Genomic DNA, 17,299 nt, shown 5'->3' with positions numbered 1-17,299 from the left:
CAGGAGGTGAGCGGTGGGCGAGTGAGCGGAGCTTCATCTGCTGCTCCCCATGGCTCCCCACGGCTCCCCACGGCTCCCCATGGCTCCCCATCTCTCCCCATGGTTCCCCATCGCTCCCCATTTCTCCCCATCTCTCCCCATCGCTCCCCATGGCTCCCCATGGCTCCCCATCGCTCCCCATCGCTCCCCATGGCTCCCCATGGCTCCCCATCTCTCCCCATCGCTCCCCATGGCTCCCCATCTCTCCCCATGGCTCCCCATCACTCCCCATGGCTCCCCATGGCTCCCCATCACTCCCCATGGCTCCCCATGGCTCCCCATCTCTCCCCATCGCTCCCCATCTCTCCCCATGGCTCCCCATCGCTCCCCATCTCTCCCCATGGCTCCCCATCGCTCCCCATGGCTCCCCATGGCTCCCCGTCGCTCCCCATCTCTCCCCATCACTCCCCATGGCTCCCCATCGCTCCCCATCGCTCCCCATGGCTCCCCATCGCTCCCCATGGCTCCCCATGGCTCCCCATCTCTCCCCATGGCTCCCCATGGCTCCCCATCGCTCCCCATCGCTCCCCATGGCTCCCCATCGCTCCCCATGGCTCCCCATCGCTCCCCATGGCTCCCCATCTCCCCCCATGGCTCCCCGTCGCTCCCCATCTCTCCCCATCTCTCCCCATGGCTCCCCATCACTCCCCATGGCTCCCCATCTCTCCCCATGGCTCCCCATCGCTCCCCATCTCTCCCCATCTCTCCCCATGGCTCCCCATCGCTCCCCGTCGCTCCCCATGGCTCCCCATCTCTCTCCATGGCTCCCCATCGCTCCCCATCTCTCCCCATCTCTCCCCATGGCTCCCCATCACTCCCCATGGCTCCCCATGGCTCCCCATCGCTCCCCATCTCTCCCCATGGCTCCCCGTCCCTCCCCATCTCTCCCCATCTCTCCCCATGGCTCCCCATCGCTCCCCATGGCTCCCCATCTCTCCCCATGGCTCCCCATCACTCCCCATGGCTCCCCATGGCTCCCCATCACTCCCCATGGCTCCCCATCTCTCCCCATGGCTCCTCATGGCTCCCCATCTCTCCCCATGGCTCCCCATCACTCCCCATGGCTCCCCATGGCTCCCCATCGCTCCCCATCTCTCCCCATGGCTCCCCGTCGCTCCCCATCTCTCCCCATCTCTCCCCATGGCTCCCCATCGCTCCCCATGGCTCCCCATCTCTCCCCATGGCTCCCCATCACTCCCCATGGCTCCCCATCTCTCCCCATGGCTCCCCATCGCTCCCCATCGCTCCCCATGACTCCCCGTCGCTCCCCATCTCTCCCCATGGCTCCCCATCTCTCCCCATGGCTCCCCATCTCTCCCCATGGCTCCCCATCACTCCCCATGGCTCCCCATCGCTCCCCATCGCTCCCCATCGCTCCCCATCGCTCCCCATCGCTCCCCATTTCTCCCCATCTCTCCCCATCTCTCCCCATCGCTCCCCATGGCTCCCCATCTCTCCCCATCTCTCCCCATCGCTCCCCATCGCTCCCCATTTCTCCTCATCTCTCCCCATCTCTCCCCATGGCTCCCCATGGCTCCCCATCTCTCCCCATCTCTCCCCATGGCTCCCCATCGCTCCCCATCGCTCCCCATGGCTCCCCATCTCTCCCCATGGCTCCCCATCTCTCCCCATCACTCCCCATCACTCCCCATCTCTCCCCACGGCTCCCCATCTCTCCCCATCGCTCCCCATGGCTCCCCATCTCTCCCCATCGCTCCCCATCGCTCCCCATCTCTCCCCATGGCTCCCCATCTCTCCCCATGACTCCCCATCTCTCCCCATCTCTCCCCATCTCTCCCCATGGCTCCCCATCTCTCCCCATCTCTCCCCATGGCTCCCCATCGCTCCCCATCGCTCCCCATGGCTCCCCATCGCTCCCCATGGCTCCCCATCTCTCCCCATCTCTCCCCATGGCTCCCCATCTCTCCCCATCGCTCCCCATGGCTCCCCATCTCTCCCCATGGCTCCCCATCTCTCCCCATCGCTCCCCATGGCTCCCCATCTCTCCCCATGGCTCCCCATCTCTCCCCATCGCTCCCCATGGCTCCCCGTCACTCCCCATCGCTCCCCATCGCTCGCACTACCGCCTGAGCCATCCCACCACCCACCCCCATCTATAGAAAAGTTGTCTTCCGTGAAACCGGCCCCTGGTGCCAAAACGGTTGGGGACCGCTGGCCTAGACTGTCTCCTGCAGGGAGTCAGGAGCTGCCTGCTCTCACTTACTGGCTGTGTGACCTTGTACAGTCAGCTCACATGAAGAATGTGACATGGACTGCTCCAGGGATTCCTAAATGTGGGCAATTTGAAAATCTGACACAAGCTACCGACCTTTCCCCCAACTTTGTGTAAAGCTTCAGGCATTAGTGACCCTAAGGGCCCCGAGGGCTTGGGTTTCTGGGGTTTTGGGCACATGAGTGCACGGTACCTGCCGAGGGTCCCTGAGGTCATGCTGGGTTTGGGAGCTGAGCCCCAGCTGAGGATGCAGACCTCCAGGCCCCCCACGTAGCTCCACCTGTGGGCCGCGTGCTGGGTGCTGGGTGCCTGCCCCAGAGCCACAGTGTGGAGACCTGCCAGCCCAGTCTCCTCGCCCTGTGGGACCCAGTTCTCCCCTCTCTCCTGTGAACTTGGCCTCTCCTCTGATCCTGCATCACACAGGCTGAGCCTAGTAGGAGGATGACAACACACATACACACATAGAGGCACCCACGTGTACACACACGTGAGTACAGACACATACAGGACACGTGGACACACTTAGGCATGAGCACACATACATAAAAGCACACGTAGATACATAGACAACAGACAGACACACACCTGCCCACTCAGGCACACGTGCGCATGCACACACACACGCCCTTCCCATGTTTGCCCAGCACCCGTCCGTCCCTCCTGCCAGCACCACGCGTGTCCTGGGCCCAGCGCGGGCCTCACACACCATTACTCGCGGTCATCACTCCAGTCAGCGCGAGGGGAGCCTGGGGCAGGGGGCGCGGAGGGGCACAGCCGTTCTGATGCCATCCCCCCTCACGCAGTCGGTGCCCATCATCTCCCACTCCCGCTGGCTGCTGAAGCAGGGCGAGCTGCAGCAGATGTCAGGCCCCAAGACATCCCGGACCCTGCGGACCAAGAAACTCTTCCGGGAAATTTACCTCTTCCTCTTCAACGACCTGCTGGTGATCTGCCGGCAGATTCCGGGGTGAGCGGCAGGCAGGAAGGATGAGGGGTCGCCACGGCCTGGGGGCGGCGGGCGCGGTGGTGGGATGTTGCCCAGGCTCTGGATCCGCTTTGAAGGCCTGCTCCGTTCTGGTCCAGCCTTGGGCCTTTGGGCAGGTGTATTTCAACGCCCTAAGCTTCCGTTTCCCCTCCTGTCTAGCGGGGGCTGTACCCCTAAGGATGGGGAGAGTCCAGCTCAGTGCCTGACGCCTGGGGCGGGCTTGGCAGAGCGGCCACTGCCGTGTCATGGGTGCTGACCCCTCGTCCGCCGTCCACACTGTGGAGGGCGGGGGCCAGGGGTGAGGGGGACCGGCGGTCAGGTGGGGGGCTTCCGGAAGGAGGTGAGGAGTGGCAGCAGTGGGGCCGGCCCCGCTGGCCAGGGTAGAGCGTTTCCTGGAAATCCGAGCCGCCGCCTTGGGACTGACCTGCCTCTGCTGCCACCCTCGGTCCCCAGAGACAAGTACCAGGTGTTTGACTCGGCCCCGCGGGGCCTGCTGCGAGTGGAGGAGCTGGAGGACCAGGGCCAGACGCTGGCCAACGTCTTCATCCTGCGGCTGCTCGAGAATGCGGACGACCGGGAGGCCACCTACATGCTGAAGGCGTCCGCTCAGTGAGTGCCCGGTGCCCCCGCCACCTGCCCGGGCGGGGCGAGGCTCCTGTCACCTGCCCGGGTGGAGCGAGGCTCCAGGCTCGGCACACCGCCCGCCCTGTTCCTGTCCTTCCTCCCCCCAGGCTCTGCCGGGAGGGCTTCTTAGCGTCAGGGTGCAGGGCGAGCATGTTGCTGGGTGTGTGTGTGTGTGTGTGTGTGTGTGTGTGTGTGTGGCTCTGGGCGGGCCCCTCTGTTCTGACGAGTTGTTGTAGAGCCCTTGGGCCCGACCGACCAGCGAACCACTGTCGCTGTGTGGCCTCAGGCCCACCTGCCCCTCTGAGCTGCCAGGCCAGCCGCCCTGCAGCCCCGTGCGGTGCCCAGCACCCCCCAGCCCAGCACTCACAGGTGTCGCCCTGCACATCACGGTCCAGTTCCGACTGCCTGGGGCAGGGGTGGCGTCAGCCTCTCCCGATTCCACGGACCATGGCTCAGGGCAGCTGGCAGCTGAGGGCTTGCCTCTCGGTTAACTTTGGGGTGTCGTGGGCTCACCCTCACCCACTGACTTTAAAGATGTACCAGGGAGGCTCTATAGTGCTCCGCCCCCGTCCCGCCGCTGGATTCCCGGCCCCGTCCACGCTGTCCTGCCGCGGCCCTGTGCCAGGCCCGGGACCCAGTGGCCAGCGTGCTGATGCCTGGTGCAGCGGGTCCCCTCACGTGGGGTCCGTTGCTCTGCGGTTGGGGCATTTGTCCTCTTCCCTGTCCCAGGAGCGAGATGAAGCGTTGGATGACCTCGCTGGCCCCCAACCGAAGAACCAAGTTTGTTTCCTTCACGTCCCGGCTGCTGGGTAGGTGGCCCACTGGGGAGGGGGCACCCACCAGGTGGGGCAAGGGAGGGTCCAGGGAGCCTCGTGGCGGCCCGGCCTGTCACAGCTGCATCAGCCTCGGGGGCCTCTGCACTCCGCCTGAAGGGCCTGCGGGCCTGCTGGGAAGACTGCTTCGCCTGCCCGGGGGTCCCTAGCACCCCAGTGCAAGCTTAGTACCCCACGGAGGACACGGGTGTGCCTGAGCTTTGCAAACGTTTTGATGGTTAATGAAGAAATAAAAGCCACTGGGTCATAAGTGACAGATGCCACAAGGAAACCAAGAGGAATTTGGGCCCAGAAGGCAAACGCCAGTGTTCTCTGGGGTGGCCAGTTGTCTGAAAACCTTACAAAATATAAAAGGGCGCAAGTCCAGCTGCCTGATAGAGACGCTGCCATCCTGACCAGCTCACCAAGTCCTGACTGTCCCCAAACTGCCCCCAGGGCCCAGCCCAGGACCAAGCAGCTCCTTCTGAAGTCTCAATAAGAGCCCCTCACAGCCTGTTCATCCCCGTATCCACGTACTTTTTGTTCAGAACTCCTGGCGCTTTAACGGCCTTTTCTTTGGAGCCACACACCCCACCCTCGAATGAGCCCTCTTTCAGTTGCTGCGGGAGTCTGCGTTGTCTCTTGGACAGGCAGCGTGTCCCTGCTAACTGCTGAGGCAGAAGTGGGGGGCCAGGTTTTGCCCGTGTAGGGACCAGGGCGGGTGCCGTGGTGATGAGGATGTGCCACCCCCCTCTCTCCTCCCGTCAGACTGCCCCCAGGTCCAGTGTGTGCACCCGTACGTGGCGCAGCAGCCGGACGAGCTGACGCTGGAGCTGGCCGACATCCTGAACATCCTGGACAAGACAGAGGATGGTGAGGCCCCGGGGCTGGGTGCCTCTCCCTGCCCCCGCCTCCTGGGGCTCTGCCCCAGCCTGAGGGACGTGGTGGAGAAGCAAACAGAAGGGCCGGCTGAGAGGCAGGCAGAGCCCAGGGCCGTGCGGCCTCTCTGCTCCCGTAGACCGTTCTGCCCGTCATGGCTTCCGCTGGCCTTTCCTCAGCATAGAGCAGGCATCTCTGCCAGTGCCTCCGCTCTCCTCCCCCGGAGCTGTGAGGTCCGCCTTCCCCGGCTTAGCAGGAGGCCCAGCCGAGCACCTGGCTCCACGTCCCCTTCCCCTCATCCGGCCCCGGCATCAGCCCCCATCACAGTGGGAGGCATGAGGGCCAGGAGCACGCTGACCCTGACCCCGTATTTGCAACAAGCTTCCAGATGAGCCTGTGACCACCAGGCTTGTGGCCCCACATGGGCCAGAGGGCCACCCGCCGGGGCTCCCACCCACTCCTGCCGTTGGCATCAGTGCCAGAGGTTCGCTCCCCTCCCCTGAAAAGTTGATCCCTTATTTCTACATCAGGTGTTCCTAATCTAAATCCCCAAAAGTGCACAAAGCATCTCCCCCCAACCCCGGTTCCTCCTCTTTTTCAAGACCCTGGCTGGAAAGTCTCAGGCTGGTGACCTCCAGAGAAGGCCATTTCCACCCTTCCCAAATCCTAGGGGCTCACCCAGCACTGGGGGAACAGTGGTTCCTGCCCTCCCCCTCCCCTCGCAAAATATAAACAGCCTGACACCCCTCCCACGTGGCCTGCAGAAGGCGTGCCCCTGGCCCTCAGGCCCCAGGTCTTAGCCCTGACCCAGGACCTGCCAGCAGGACCTGCGGTTCGGGCCCCAGGCCCCCAGCAGAGACACTGTGATATGGGGGGTGAGGGGTGGAGAGCTAGGGCACTCGGCCAGTTCGTGACGGCCACCCTCGGCTGACCACCCAGCTCCCAGGAGGCTGAGGCTCAGGGAGGAGGGGCTGCCCAACCACAGGGTGACAGTAGCATTCCAGGCCAGGGGACCACGCGGTCAGCTACCACCCCACCAGCCCCTCGATGCCTCGTGCTTTTGAGGGTGGCCCCTGGGGTCTCCTGGCCTCACGTGGGGCAGCCTAGGATGCGTGAGAGCTTGGGAATGGGTTCCAAAGTCAATACATCCGGGACACGCAGTGGTTCTGCCCCCGCCCTGTGTACACACCGCGCCCCCCGGGAGGGCAGCACGCGCCCAGCTCACGGGGGATAAACCAGGTCTGGGCATTTCCAGCAATGCGTCTGAGGGCAGGGGACCTCTGGAGAGGCCAGCTGGACCCCTGCGTCTCCCTTTCCTCTGCTCCCCACACAGGCCAGAGCGAGGCCCAGCCTGCGCCACCTGGAGAGCTTCTGACCCTCCCCTTCCCCTCCCTACGCAGGGTGGATCTTTGGCGAGCGCCTGCACGACCAGGAGAGAGGCTGGTTCCCCAGCAACACGACTGAGGAGATCTTGAATCCGAAGATTCGGTCCCAGAACCTCAAGGAGTGTTTCCGTGTCCACAAGATGGATGACCCTCAGCGCAGCCAGAATAAGGACCGCCGGAAGCTGGGCAGCCGAACTCGGCAGTGACCCCTGGCCCCCGGCCTGGCCGAGGGATGTGGGTGGGCGGGAGCAGGTCGTGGCGGGCAGCCCCCAGCGGACAGCAGAGGGGCTCAGCGGGAAGGCCGGACGCCGCCGCAGGCAGCAGGGTGTGAGCTGGGGTGCCTTGGCAGGAGTCGCCTCCACCCCTCACCCCTGCTACGTGGTTAGTGCTCATGTGTCTCGGCCCCTCGCTCACGAACTGCAGAAAAGGTGCCCACGTCTCTCCTCTGCTGCATTTGTAAATGAAAAAGTGTATTTTAAACAGTGTTACAACCACCTCTTCTTGTCTCTTGGGAGGGGCAGACAGAGGACGGGCATGCTCCAGGGCCCTTCCCAGGCACTGAGAGGCCCCAGACCCAGGGTGTCCCTGGCCAAGGGCAGGTGCAAAGGTGATGATGTCATGACCCCTGCACGTGTCCTCTCCCCTGGAAGCCGTTAGAATCGGCCAGGTGCACAGATGGTGGACCACCCTCGCCTGATGAGCTTGACGAGCGTCCTTTGGTCTCCGACTCAAAGGACTGAGAGACCAACCGCCTCTGTCCACCTCCGCCCCAAGCCTCTGCCAGCCTCTGGCTGCACGGCCAGGCCTGCCTCATGGCCACCAGAGCTTGGCTGAGGGCCCACGCCGCCTTTGGCTCCCTGATGGGCTGGATGTAACTAGTATCTTCTGGCCCTTTCCGGAGCCCAGGTGTTATAAAGAAATGACTTGGTCACTGCATCCTGTATGGGTTATGGTTCCGAGAAAAGCAAATATCATTTCTGGCTGCATTAAAAGAAGCATCACGTATAAAATAAAAGAGAGGAAGGTCTACTTTTTATTACCCTTGTGCGCACAAGAATGAGGTGTTTCGGTCTGGCAGGGAGAGAAGAGCCCCCTTCAAGCCCAGTGGAGGGGGTGTGTCCCAGGGAAAGGGCTAAGGAGGCTTCCCATGGAGGAAGAAGCAGCCGGGATTGGGGCCTCAGGACGGGAGTGGATTTGGACCTCCACTTGTGGAGGGACTCCAGAAACAGAATAAGCTGTTTGAGGCAGTGGGGGACACCCTTCTGCAGGTTGAGAAGGCAGGTTTGAACACTGTGGGACAGAGGTGTCAGTGGGTGGTGGTCCCATAAGGTTTGGGACTGTGGCTTCCCACCTGGCCAGTCACTGGCCTGGGACACTTCTTCCCATCTCCAGAGGCGGCAGCCAGTTACCGGAGGCTGCAGCTGGCCCTCAGAGCCACCCCACACCTGGCTCTGTCCTGGAATGTGGAGGGCCTTGAATCCCACCCTGCCCAGCCCTGCCTGCCTGTGGCCATGCTCTTTCTGCCAGGACACACTTAGATTAGAAGCCCAGGATTTAGATCAAGTGGGACGTTGCAGCATCTTCCCACAGGTCACAGCACGGCCCTTGGCGTTCTTGAGACCTCAGACCCTTTGAGAACTGGATGAATCCCTGGAAGAGGCATACATACACAACATGCTGGTCCAACTGGAGAGGGACCCCCCCTGGTCCCAGTGAGGGGCTGATGCTCTTGGGGCTTCTGTGCTGCAACCCCAGGGGGAGCACCTGCACCTGAGTTTCCCAGGAGTGAGGGGACGGGGAGAGGGACCATTTCAGAGCCCCATATTGCTCTTGGCAGGGTGGGGCTGGGGAGGGGAGTTGTTGGTCCTGGCCCTTACCCCGCTTTTCTTTTTGGAGCTGGGAAACAGCATACTAACTTGGGTCACCTGCTCTAAGGAGGGCTTCGGCTACTGCAGGTTATGTGTAGTAATGTAAACAGTTTCATGAAAACCAGTCAGTTTCATAAGTCTTTTATAAGCAGAAACTTAAGCCGTGATGTGTTTTGGGGAGTGTGAGTGGGTACCACGTGTGGCCATCTGGCGTATCCAGGAGGAGAAAACTGGTCTTAGCCAGAACAGGTGTAGTCAGGAGCTCAGAGAAACCAAGGAGGCCAAAACAGTAACTAGAGACAATGGTGAAAAAAAAGAGGAACAGCTCACTCCACCAGCACTCACTCACAAGGATCCTCTTGTGGCCCAGGGGTTAAACCATCACTGGGGTTTGCAGACAGTGCCCCCTCTAGGCCTTAGGGTCGTCACTCCAAGGGCCCTTGGAGGGTGGGGACAGGACGCAGTTCTGACTTCTTTCCTGCTGCACCCAGAGCAGGTAAGCCACTATTTTAAATCCCTCTCTCTAAATTATAAAAGTTAGGCTTCCTGGGAAGTATCGAAGACAGAGGGCATGACCAAGGACCCAATGCCAGGGCCAAGCTGGGGCATGGCACGGCTGGGTGGTTCCTCATCCCTCATTCAGCTGCCATAATTTCAGGGTTGAAGTGAAAAGAGATGAGCTTGAAAAGCCTTTTTGTTTTCTTTCTCTAAACAAACAGCCGTCCTGCGTGGGGTTGCCCGCTCTGCCAGAGGCTCGGCGAAGCCCCCTGCACAAGCTTACCCAAGCCAGGGGAGGGAGGCGGTCTGGGGCTGTGGGTTGGGGAGCCAGGACAGGGGCCCACAGCACCCGGGGGCTTCACCACTCTGCTCATTTGCTCCTTGGGCTCCCTGGGGTAGAGGGGCCCCCAGGGGTCCTGAGGGTGCAGGTCTGGGGCTCAGAGCCCACAAATAGCGCGCTGGCTGCCACAGTCAGAAGACGCCCCCCACCCCCAAAGTCGCTGGCCTCTGGTTGGGGAGCCGGGACAGCCGAGGGTCCCGCGGACCCCACCATCACCCAGCGAGGCGCAGAAAGCAGGGCGGCGGGCCCGGGGCAGGCCGCTGCCTCTCTTGCCCTCGGGGCCTCACGCCGGTCCGCGCTGGCAGCGCTCCAGGGCCGGAGCTGAGGGGGCGGCAGAGGGCAGGCCCCGGGCAGTTTGCGGGACGAGCAAGGGGCTGCGGCACGGGAACTCCGCGCTCCCACGGCCTCGCCGAGGACTCTGCCCAGAGCGCTCCGCACGCCCCGCTCCCGCACACCGGCGGCCTCCGGCGCACGCGCATCGCGCACGCACCCGCGCTCCTGCGGGGCTCCGGCGCACGTGCGCTCACGCACGCGCACGTGTGCGCGCTGTCGCGCGCCTCGAGCCCCGAGCACGTGCACGTCGCCCGCCCCCCCCCCACCCGCTTGCCCACACACTCACGCGCGGACACATGGAGACACGGGGGCGCGCACCGGGGGTGCTGCCGAGTCGCGCCGCAGCCGGGGCGCGGACCCTTTATTCGCTTCAGGAGGCGGAAAACTTTCTCAGCGCGACGACCACGAGTGCCAGCACCACGCAGGTGGCCAGCAGGGCGGCGATGACGATGGCCGCGATGGCGCCGGGCCCCAGCGAGCCTAAGGAGGACGGAGGGCCGCGTCAGCCCCGAGGCCCGGCCCCCCCCCACCCCTTCCTCCCGGCCCGCCCGGCCCCCGTGCCCCAGCCCGTACCGCCGCCCTGGTCCAGATGCTCCCGCGCGGTGCTGTCCTCGGGGCTCGGCGCGGCGGTGGGCGCGGGCGGGCCGCTGACCGCCGGCTCCCGGGCGGGGCTGGTGCTCTCCACGGGGCCTTCTCCCGATGGCAGCTCGGCGGGCTCCTTCCACAGGGTGGGCACGGGCTCCTGCGGGCCCTCGGCTGCAAGGCCAAGGACAGGTGTGGGGGCCTGGACGGCAGGGCCGACGGGGACGTCGCCCCCGCCGTTGAGCGACTGGGAAGGGGCGCTGAGTGCGGGGCTCTGGGGCTCAGCGCGGTGCTTGCCGCTTCGCAGGTGGGGCGACGGAGGCCGAGTGGCCCACGTGTGGCCCCAGAGCCCCCCTTGGGGTCAGGCCGCCCCTGCCATGAGAGGACAGGTTGATGGGGGAGGAGGGCACTGAGGGACCAACAGGCCCACTCGGGAGGAAGCTGGAAGAACTTCGGGCTGGCAGCGAGCTTCAGGGCAGGGGACCCGGGGGAGGCAGGGCACTTCGACTCCCAGCAGAGCCTGGGGCCCCCCATCTGAACTGCTGGGCTCTGTAGGTCCTGGGGAAGTGACACTTGTAAAGGGTCCTCTCCCCGCACCCGCACAGGGCAGACCCAGGGCAGCCTTCACCCTGGAGAAGACACCGGGTGAGGCAGTGCCCTCTCCGGGAACCAGGGTTCCTGCCCAGCCCGGCCGGTGAGGGGCCCACTGCTGCAGGAGGTGGAGAGGAGAGGCCTGCCCCACACCCCAGGAGCAGCCGACCCTGCTGCTCCTCGGCCCTAACCTGGGCAGAGTGGAGCAGCCCCCAGGGCACGGGGTCTAGCGCCCGCACGTGCCTCCACACGCCCCCCGAGTGTCTGAGGCTTAAAGCGCAGGGGCCTCTCTAGCCTAAGAAACTGTGATGCCAGCACGTTGCTGCCTCCACACAGAATAGGGCCAGAGGGGTGGGCAGGGGTGTCTGTGGTCAGTGTAAGGGAAGCCCCAGGAAAGGGTAAGCCCTCACCCCCGCGCTAGCTGGGGCTCCGTCAGCACATCAGTCTCCGGGCAGCGTTTTCTGCAGGAGCCGTTCTCTGCTCATGGTTGGGGGTTAGCAGGATTTAGGGTACCCAGGGGCCCCAGAGAACGAGAGGGACAGGCTGAGAGACCTGCATGGTGACCCCAGGCAGCCCACACCAATTTTGCTCGCCCGTCAGGGGTCCTAGCCTGAGGAGCTTCAGAGCAACACCCCGGCCGTGGCCCCATCCAGCCTTGCCAGACACCCAGTGAGGGCCGACACCAGGATGGGAAGCAGGCTCCAGGCCCCCCCGCCCCAGCCCTGAGTGATCTCTGGTGTGATCCAGGGGTGCTAGAATGGGCTTAGTGGGCACCACAGCACACCGTCTCATTGATACCAGCTGCTCTATGGTCTTCCAAGAAGCTTCAGGGCAGGGGGGCAGGGGGGCCGGGGGAGGCAGGGCACTTCGACTCCCAGCAGAGCCTGGGGCCCCCCCATCTGGACTGCTGGGCTCTGTAGGTCCTGGGGAAGTGACACTTGTAAGTGTTAAGCTGAGGTGGGCGCTGCGCTGGCAGTTAGGTGCTGCTGGGGATTGAAGCCCCTGAAGAGGTTGTGCTTCCCGAGAAACTTCCTGGGAAGTTGTGGTTCAGTCAGTACAACCCTGGCCAGCCCACCTGCGGTCCCTGGGGCACATTTCACACTTGGGGGCTCCACCCCTGAGAGCTCCCCCAGGGCACAGACAAACCAGACCCACACCCTGCTTCCAGGCTCACCAGCTCCTGGAGAGGGGGCTGCTCTGGGAAGACACAAAGGTACTTACAGGGTTCTTCTGCCAATGTGTCCACCCGAGGCAAATCATGAGTAAACAGCCAAACCCAAATTCCAGGGCAGTCTTAAAATAACTAGGCTTTCAAAAACTTTCAAGGTCGTGAGAGACAAAGAAAGGGTGAGGAATTGTTCCAGGTTGGGGACTAAGGAGCTGTGACAACACAACGCACCATGCGTTCCTGGATGGAACATTACGGAGTCCACTGGTGAACTATGAATAAGGCTGTAGTTCAGGTGATAGTACTGCGTCAGTTTTCACTTCCTGATTTGGATAACTGACTCTGCTTATGTAAGAGAATGTCCTTGTCCTTAGGAAGTATTTAGGGACAAAGGGGCATGATGTCTGCAACTTACTGTCAAATGGTTCAAGCAATCAGATAGGTAAGTGAGTAAATAGAGACAGGAAGACGGTGAGAAGAGCAAATATGGCAAAACGTTGGCGGTCCGTGAATCCAAGTGAAGAGCCTACTGGATTATTCTTGTAACTTTTCTGTAAACTTCAGATCGTTTCATGACAAAATTTTACAAGGTCCCCAGCTCCCAGGCCCTGCCCCTGGTTCCTCTCCCAGGCCTCAGCTGGATCAGTTCCGAGGCTCAGCTTGCAGGCAGGGACCGCTGGCATATTCCCAGGGCTTGCCCGGGCCTGTGCCCCTTTTCAGAAACACCCCTGGCAAGGAGGCCTCGCAGGGGCGGAAGGCCCCTGCACCCACTCTGTGGAAGCCTCCCTCTCCCAGCGCCCAGGCTGAAGCAGTGCTGGTGTCTGGGGGCCACCCTGGTCCACCGCCAACTTCAGAGACTTCCCTGTGAGGAAGGGGAAAGTGACTCTGTCAGGCCTCCCTTGTCGCTGCCTGGGAGGGCTGGGGTCTGCAGCCTGCAGCTGCCATGGAAGGCCCCAGGCCCTAGGCATGGGCTCTCCGGGGCTGAGCAGAGAAAAGGCCTGGGTCTACCCACAGCTTGGCAGGCCCTGAGGTCTAGGGCTCGCAGACTGCCTGCCTCCCAGATAAATGAACAAACCACTGGTCCCCACTCGTTCACCACATGCCCAAGACAGAGTGGCAGCCGGGCACCTCCCTGTCCTACCACCACCAGCCAAAGCTCACCTCCAACTGCCAGGCCTCTGGCCAGAGAGGCCACCACAGGGCTACTGGGTATCAGGGCCAGCCAACCTGGTGGCGTCCAAGGAGTCAGCCCCAAGCTCAGGAAGAGGAGTGACAGGCAGGGGCTCACTCCCAGGAACTAGTGGTCACCCTCTGCCCTTTGCCAGAGCCTGGGAGCCATCTCTGGGGGAGAAGGGCCCTCTGAGCAGGGTGCTTGGAGACCCACCCAGACCTTCTCCCTGTCTGCCCCCAGTGACCCAGCCTCACTCTGTTCCTCCCCACAGAAGCCTGGACCCTCCCTGCCAGATACACCAGCCCAGGCCCCCTCATCCCTGCTGTGCGCACCCCCTCCCGCCCCTTCAAGACTCAGCCAGTCTCTGAAGCCTGAGGGGCTGAATCCTTTGGCTTCCAAATCTGGAGGGCTGGGTCCAAATCCCGGCTCCGTCACAGCCTCACCCTGGGACCACCGCGGACTGACTTCGCCGCCTGCCTTCACTTCCCGACCTGTGGAATGGGGGTTGGACCGTGCCTCTCACAGCCCTCACTAGGTGGCGACTGTGCTGTCAAGGCCATCGTCAGCTGCTGCCTCTGCCCTAGGGCCTTTCTGGCCTGGGCACCATGGCCCTTGCCATCCTGCGGGCTTTGCGCCTGCTGTAGCTGACCATCACCAGGAGACCCCCAGAGGCTGATCCGGGCTTCAAGGACTCATCTGCACCCAAGCAGCCAGGGCCCAGGGCCCAGCCAGCTCCCTGCCAGCCCAGGTGGGTGCCCCAGCGGCACACATGGGCCAGAACCGCAGCCTGCGCTGTCACCAGCCCTCCGGCAAAGGAGGTGCAGCTGCCAAGGAGGGCCAGGCGTTTTCTTGTCCTCATCTACGTGCCTCCGTATTCTCTCAATTTGCTGTCGTCAGAGGGGGAAGCAAATCTATCCTTCTGGGGAGCCATGAACAGAGGCCGTTGTCAGGGGGCTTCCGCACAGCAGGCCCCATCTGAGGAGGGGGAAAGAAATGCCAGGCGGAGGGACTGGTACGAGGGCAGGCGTGGAAGGCGAGCAGAGGTGTCACGTGAGGACGGAGACGGGGGAGGGCAAGGACCAGCGTGAGCAGTGACCTGCGGCTCCGCGCGCTGAGAAGACCAGGAGAAGTGGGGGCCTCGTGACCCTGCCACAGGCCTGGGCACCGTGGGCTCTCCTCCAGCCCCACCGCCTGTCAGTAAATAAGCTTGTTTAACGCTCAGTCTGACCACTGGGCCCGGAGGCCAGGCGCCCGAGCTCACAGACGGCCTTTGTGCGGCCATGAAGGGCCTTTTCATCCCTGCCCTGGCCTCCCGCCCGCTCAGCCTGGCCTGCTCCGCCCGCCACCTCGGTAGCTGTGGCCACGGGCGACCTGCAGGGCGGGCAGCAGGCCGCTCCCTCCCCGCCTGCCTGCTCAGGACCCCAGCCCAGGGAGCAGCGGGCCGGGGGCCCGTGGGGCCTGCTGCACACCTGCTCTGAGCCTCCAGCCGGGGGTGGGGCGGCCAGGAGCCTCCCGAACCCCCTCCCTCCCAGAGCGGCAGGAACCCCAAAGACTCCGGGGTGGGGCTGCCTGCCTGCCCTTGGTAGGACACGTGGAGGGGACTCGGGAGGTGAGGCCAGGTGAGGTCCTGCTGCCGCCAGACATGAGGCCGTCCCCAGGCGTTCCTGCGGCGGCAGACACAGCCCACCCACCCAGGCTGTGTGCACAGTCTGATCCCGCGCCTCTGGCCGGCAGCCTGGCCGGGAGGGCTGGCTGCATGGGGACCAAGAAACCGGACAGAAGCTGCCCACACGGCCCCAGACCCCGGGCAGACAGGCGCCAGCACCTTCACCTCCACCCACTTTGACCACCAGGCGGGAGAAGCTTTCCACTGGGGTGGGTGGGGTACAAGGGAGCCACGGGGGACGCCACCCCGCTTTAGATCACTTCCCGAATTCCCTGGGCACCACACCAGCCCCCTGGCTTGCCCAGCTGGCCCCTCTCCCACCAAAAGGGAGGCTGGGTGCTTTCCCAGCCGCGTGAGGAGGTGCTTCTGCCAGAGACTACCCTGCACCCAGCAGAGCGGCTGGGGATGTTTTTCTCCTAACATGCGCTGAGCGCTACCAGCTGCCTGGCCCGTCCTGAAAGCTCACGTGTGTGAACTTGGCAGATCTACAGTCTCCTGCGAGAGAGGCAGAGGCGCTATGGTTATCGCCAGGGTACAGCAGAGGAGAGGCACAGAGAGGCTGAGAAACAGCGAGGAGGACAGAGCCAGAAACGAAGCCAGCCCGCAAGCTTCTTCCTAGGGCGTCCAGAGGGAGGCCGGCAGGCCCACAGCCTCCTCGCCGCCCCACCCCGTTTCCTCCCGTGTTCGTGCCTGAGTGTGTGACCGCAAGGGTCCCCCCAGGCCTCGCATCCCCCAGCAGCTCTCCCAGCACCACGTCCACACGACGGCATCACAGCCTCCCTCAGATCCACAGACACTCCCCCGAAACCCATGCCGTGGAGGGTCTCCAGGGGCCCCCCACCCGTACATTTCTCCAGTCCCAGGACTCCCCACAGGAGCCCTGAAACACCTCCCTCTGGCCCACCTCGCAGCCATCAGAGGTGGCTTTCTTCCAGGAGAAAGACCACCCATGACCCGTCTGTGCCTTTTCTCGCTCAGGCTTTGAAGCCCCACAGCTGTGCCCAGGACGGGGGCTCAGGTCCCAGGAGCCTGCCGACCCAAGCCTGGCGGGACCCTTCTCGCCAGACCCCGGACCCGGCCATTTTCAGCCTCAGTCCAGCATCCTCATGGTTTTACAGAGGGGTCTCTGGCCCTGTGCTCCCTCTGGAATTCTTGCCAAGATGGAAACAGTACCTGGGTCTTCACTCTCAAAGGACATTTCAGAAAACCAGCAGAGAAGGGCTTGCAGGGCTTGACAAATAAATGGTAGGGCTCTGTGGTCTTACATCTAGGGGCCTGGGGCCTCTGCCCCTCAGCTGCTTGCCTGCTGCCCCCTCCTGACTCCCAGATCTGAAGGCCTTCAGATTTTAGGGTGCTGGAGTAATCCCCATGTCCCCTAGGCAGCTAATGTCCCTGGCCCTGCTCCCCAAGTCACCCTCCTACTTCAGAGGTCACTGTCTCTATAGCTAACGATGCCCTGAGGCCTCTGACGCAGCTGCTGCCAGCCTGTCTTGGGGGAGCCCTTCACAGAATCACCCCAAACTGCCACCCCATCTCCTGTGAATGGCCTTGCCGGTGGGCATTAGAGATTCTGGCCTAAGGTACTTCTTAGCCTTGGGAGGCTGGTGGTAGCAGAGCCCAGGGAGCACGCTTACCTGTGAGCACCGCAGGGGCCAGGACCCCGGAGAGCAGCAGCAGCGCCATGCGCAGGGCCAGACGGAACGCCATCCCGGCCCGTGAGCGAGCGCGGCCGGCGAGCGGGGCGCACCGAGGGCTGAACTGCTTAACTTCAGGGCAGAGGGAAGGAGGCATCAAAGGGCTGGGACGGGTTTCATCAATGCAAACTCTGTCCTCCTGGGACACCGTGCCCGCCCCCCACACATGAAAACACACACACACAGACACACACACACAGCAAAGCTTACAGAACTGACTGCTTTCCTGAACTCTGGAGCAGCCCCACCCTCAGAGAGGGAAAGAGGAAATTGCTCTTTCCCGCTCTCCTTCTCTCTCTCTCTCTCTCACACACACACACCTGGGCCACTGGAAGTGAGAGAATCTCAACCTCCATGTGCAAGACTCACCCAGGGAGCTTGCTAAATGCAGATGGCCCTGGCACTCTGTTTCAGTGGGTCGTGGATGGGCC

At 63.3% G+C, this 17,299-nt stretch overlaps 2 protein-coding genes across 3 annotated transcripts in view; one reads left to right on the top strand and one right to left on the bottom strand.

The window, feature by feature from the left end:
- The window catches only part of NGEF (neuronal guanine nucleotide exchange factor), an 81,677-nt gene extending 73,724 nt beyond the window's left edge, over nt 1–7,953 (top strand). For both annotated transcript variants that reach the window (XM_059927496.1, XM_059927495.1), the window contains exons 9-13: nt 3,076–3,239; nt 3,711–3,866; nt 4,611–4,690; nt 5,462–5,566; nt 6,973–7,953. In XM_059927496.1, the coding sequence (XP_059783479.1) occupies nt 3,076–3,239; nt 3,711–3,866; nt 4,611–4,690; nt 5,462–5,566; nt 6,973–7,163 (696 nt within the window). In that variant the 3' untranslated portion in view covers nt 7,164–7,953. The remainder of the gene's footprint in view (nt 1–3,075; nt 3,240–3,710; nt 3,867–4,610; nt 4,691–5,461; nt 5,567–6,972) is intronic.
- A 2,413-nt stretch (nt 7,954–10,366) lies between these two features.
- On the bottom strand, nt 10,367–16,881 carry SNORC (secondary ossification center associated regulator of chondrocyte maturation). Its single transcript, XM_059927494.1, has 3 exons — nt 16,809–16,881; nt 10,570–10,752; nt 10,367–10,476 (listed from the first exon to the last, which is right to left on the bottom strand). The coding sequence occupies exons 1-3, from the start codon at nt 16,879–16,881 to the stop codon at nt 10,367–10,369; spliced, it is 366 nt and encodes a 121-aa protein (XP_059783477.1).
- Between the last annotated feature and the right edge of the window lie 418 nt (nt 16,882–17,299).

Source organism: Balaenoptera ricei, chromosome 7 (assembly GCF_028023285.1).
Source record: "Balaenoptera ricei isolate mBalRic1 chromosome 7, mBalRic1.hap2, whole genome shotgun sequence".
NCBI lineage: Eukaryota > Metazoa > Chordata > Mammalia > Artiodactyla > Balaenopteridae > Balaenoptera > Balaenoptera ricei.
Note: the sequence above shows the minus strand (reverse complement) of the source record. Positions and strands in the feature narration are given on the sequence as shown.

What these genes read in the sequence shown, in the direction of transcription:
- SNORC (XM_059927494.1), bottom strand. Translation starts at nt 16,881, where the DNA reads ATGGCGTTCCGTCTGGCCCTGCGCATGGCGCTGCTGCTGCTCTCCGGG. An exon ending in GGCCCCTGCGGTGCTCACAG is followed by an intron (nt 10,753 to 16,808) that starts GTAAGCGTGCTC and finishes TTGGCCTTGCAG; the next exon opens with CCGAGGGCCCGCAGGAGCCC. An exon ending in GCATCTGGACCAGGGCGGCG is followed by an intron (nt 10,477 to 10,569) that starts GTACGGGCTGGG and finishes CGTCCTCCTTAG; the next exon opens with GCTCGCTGGGGCCCGGCGCC.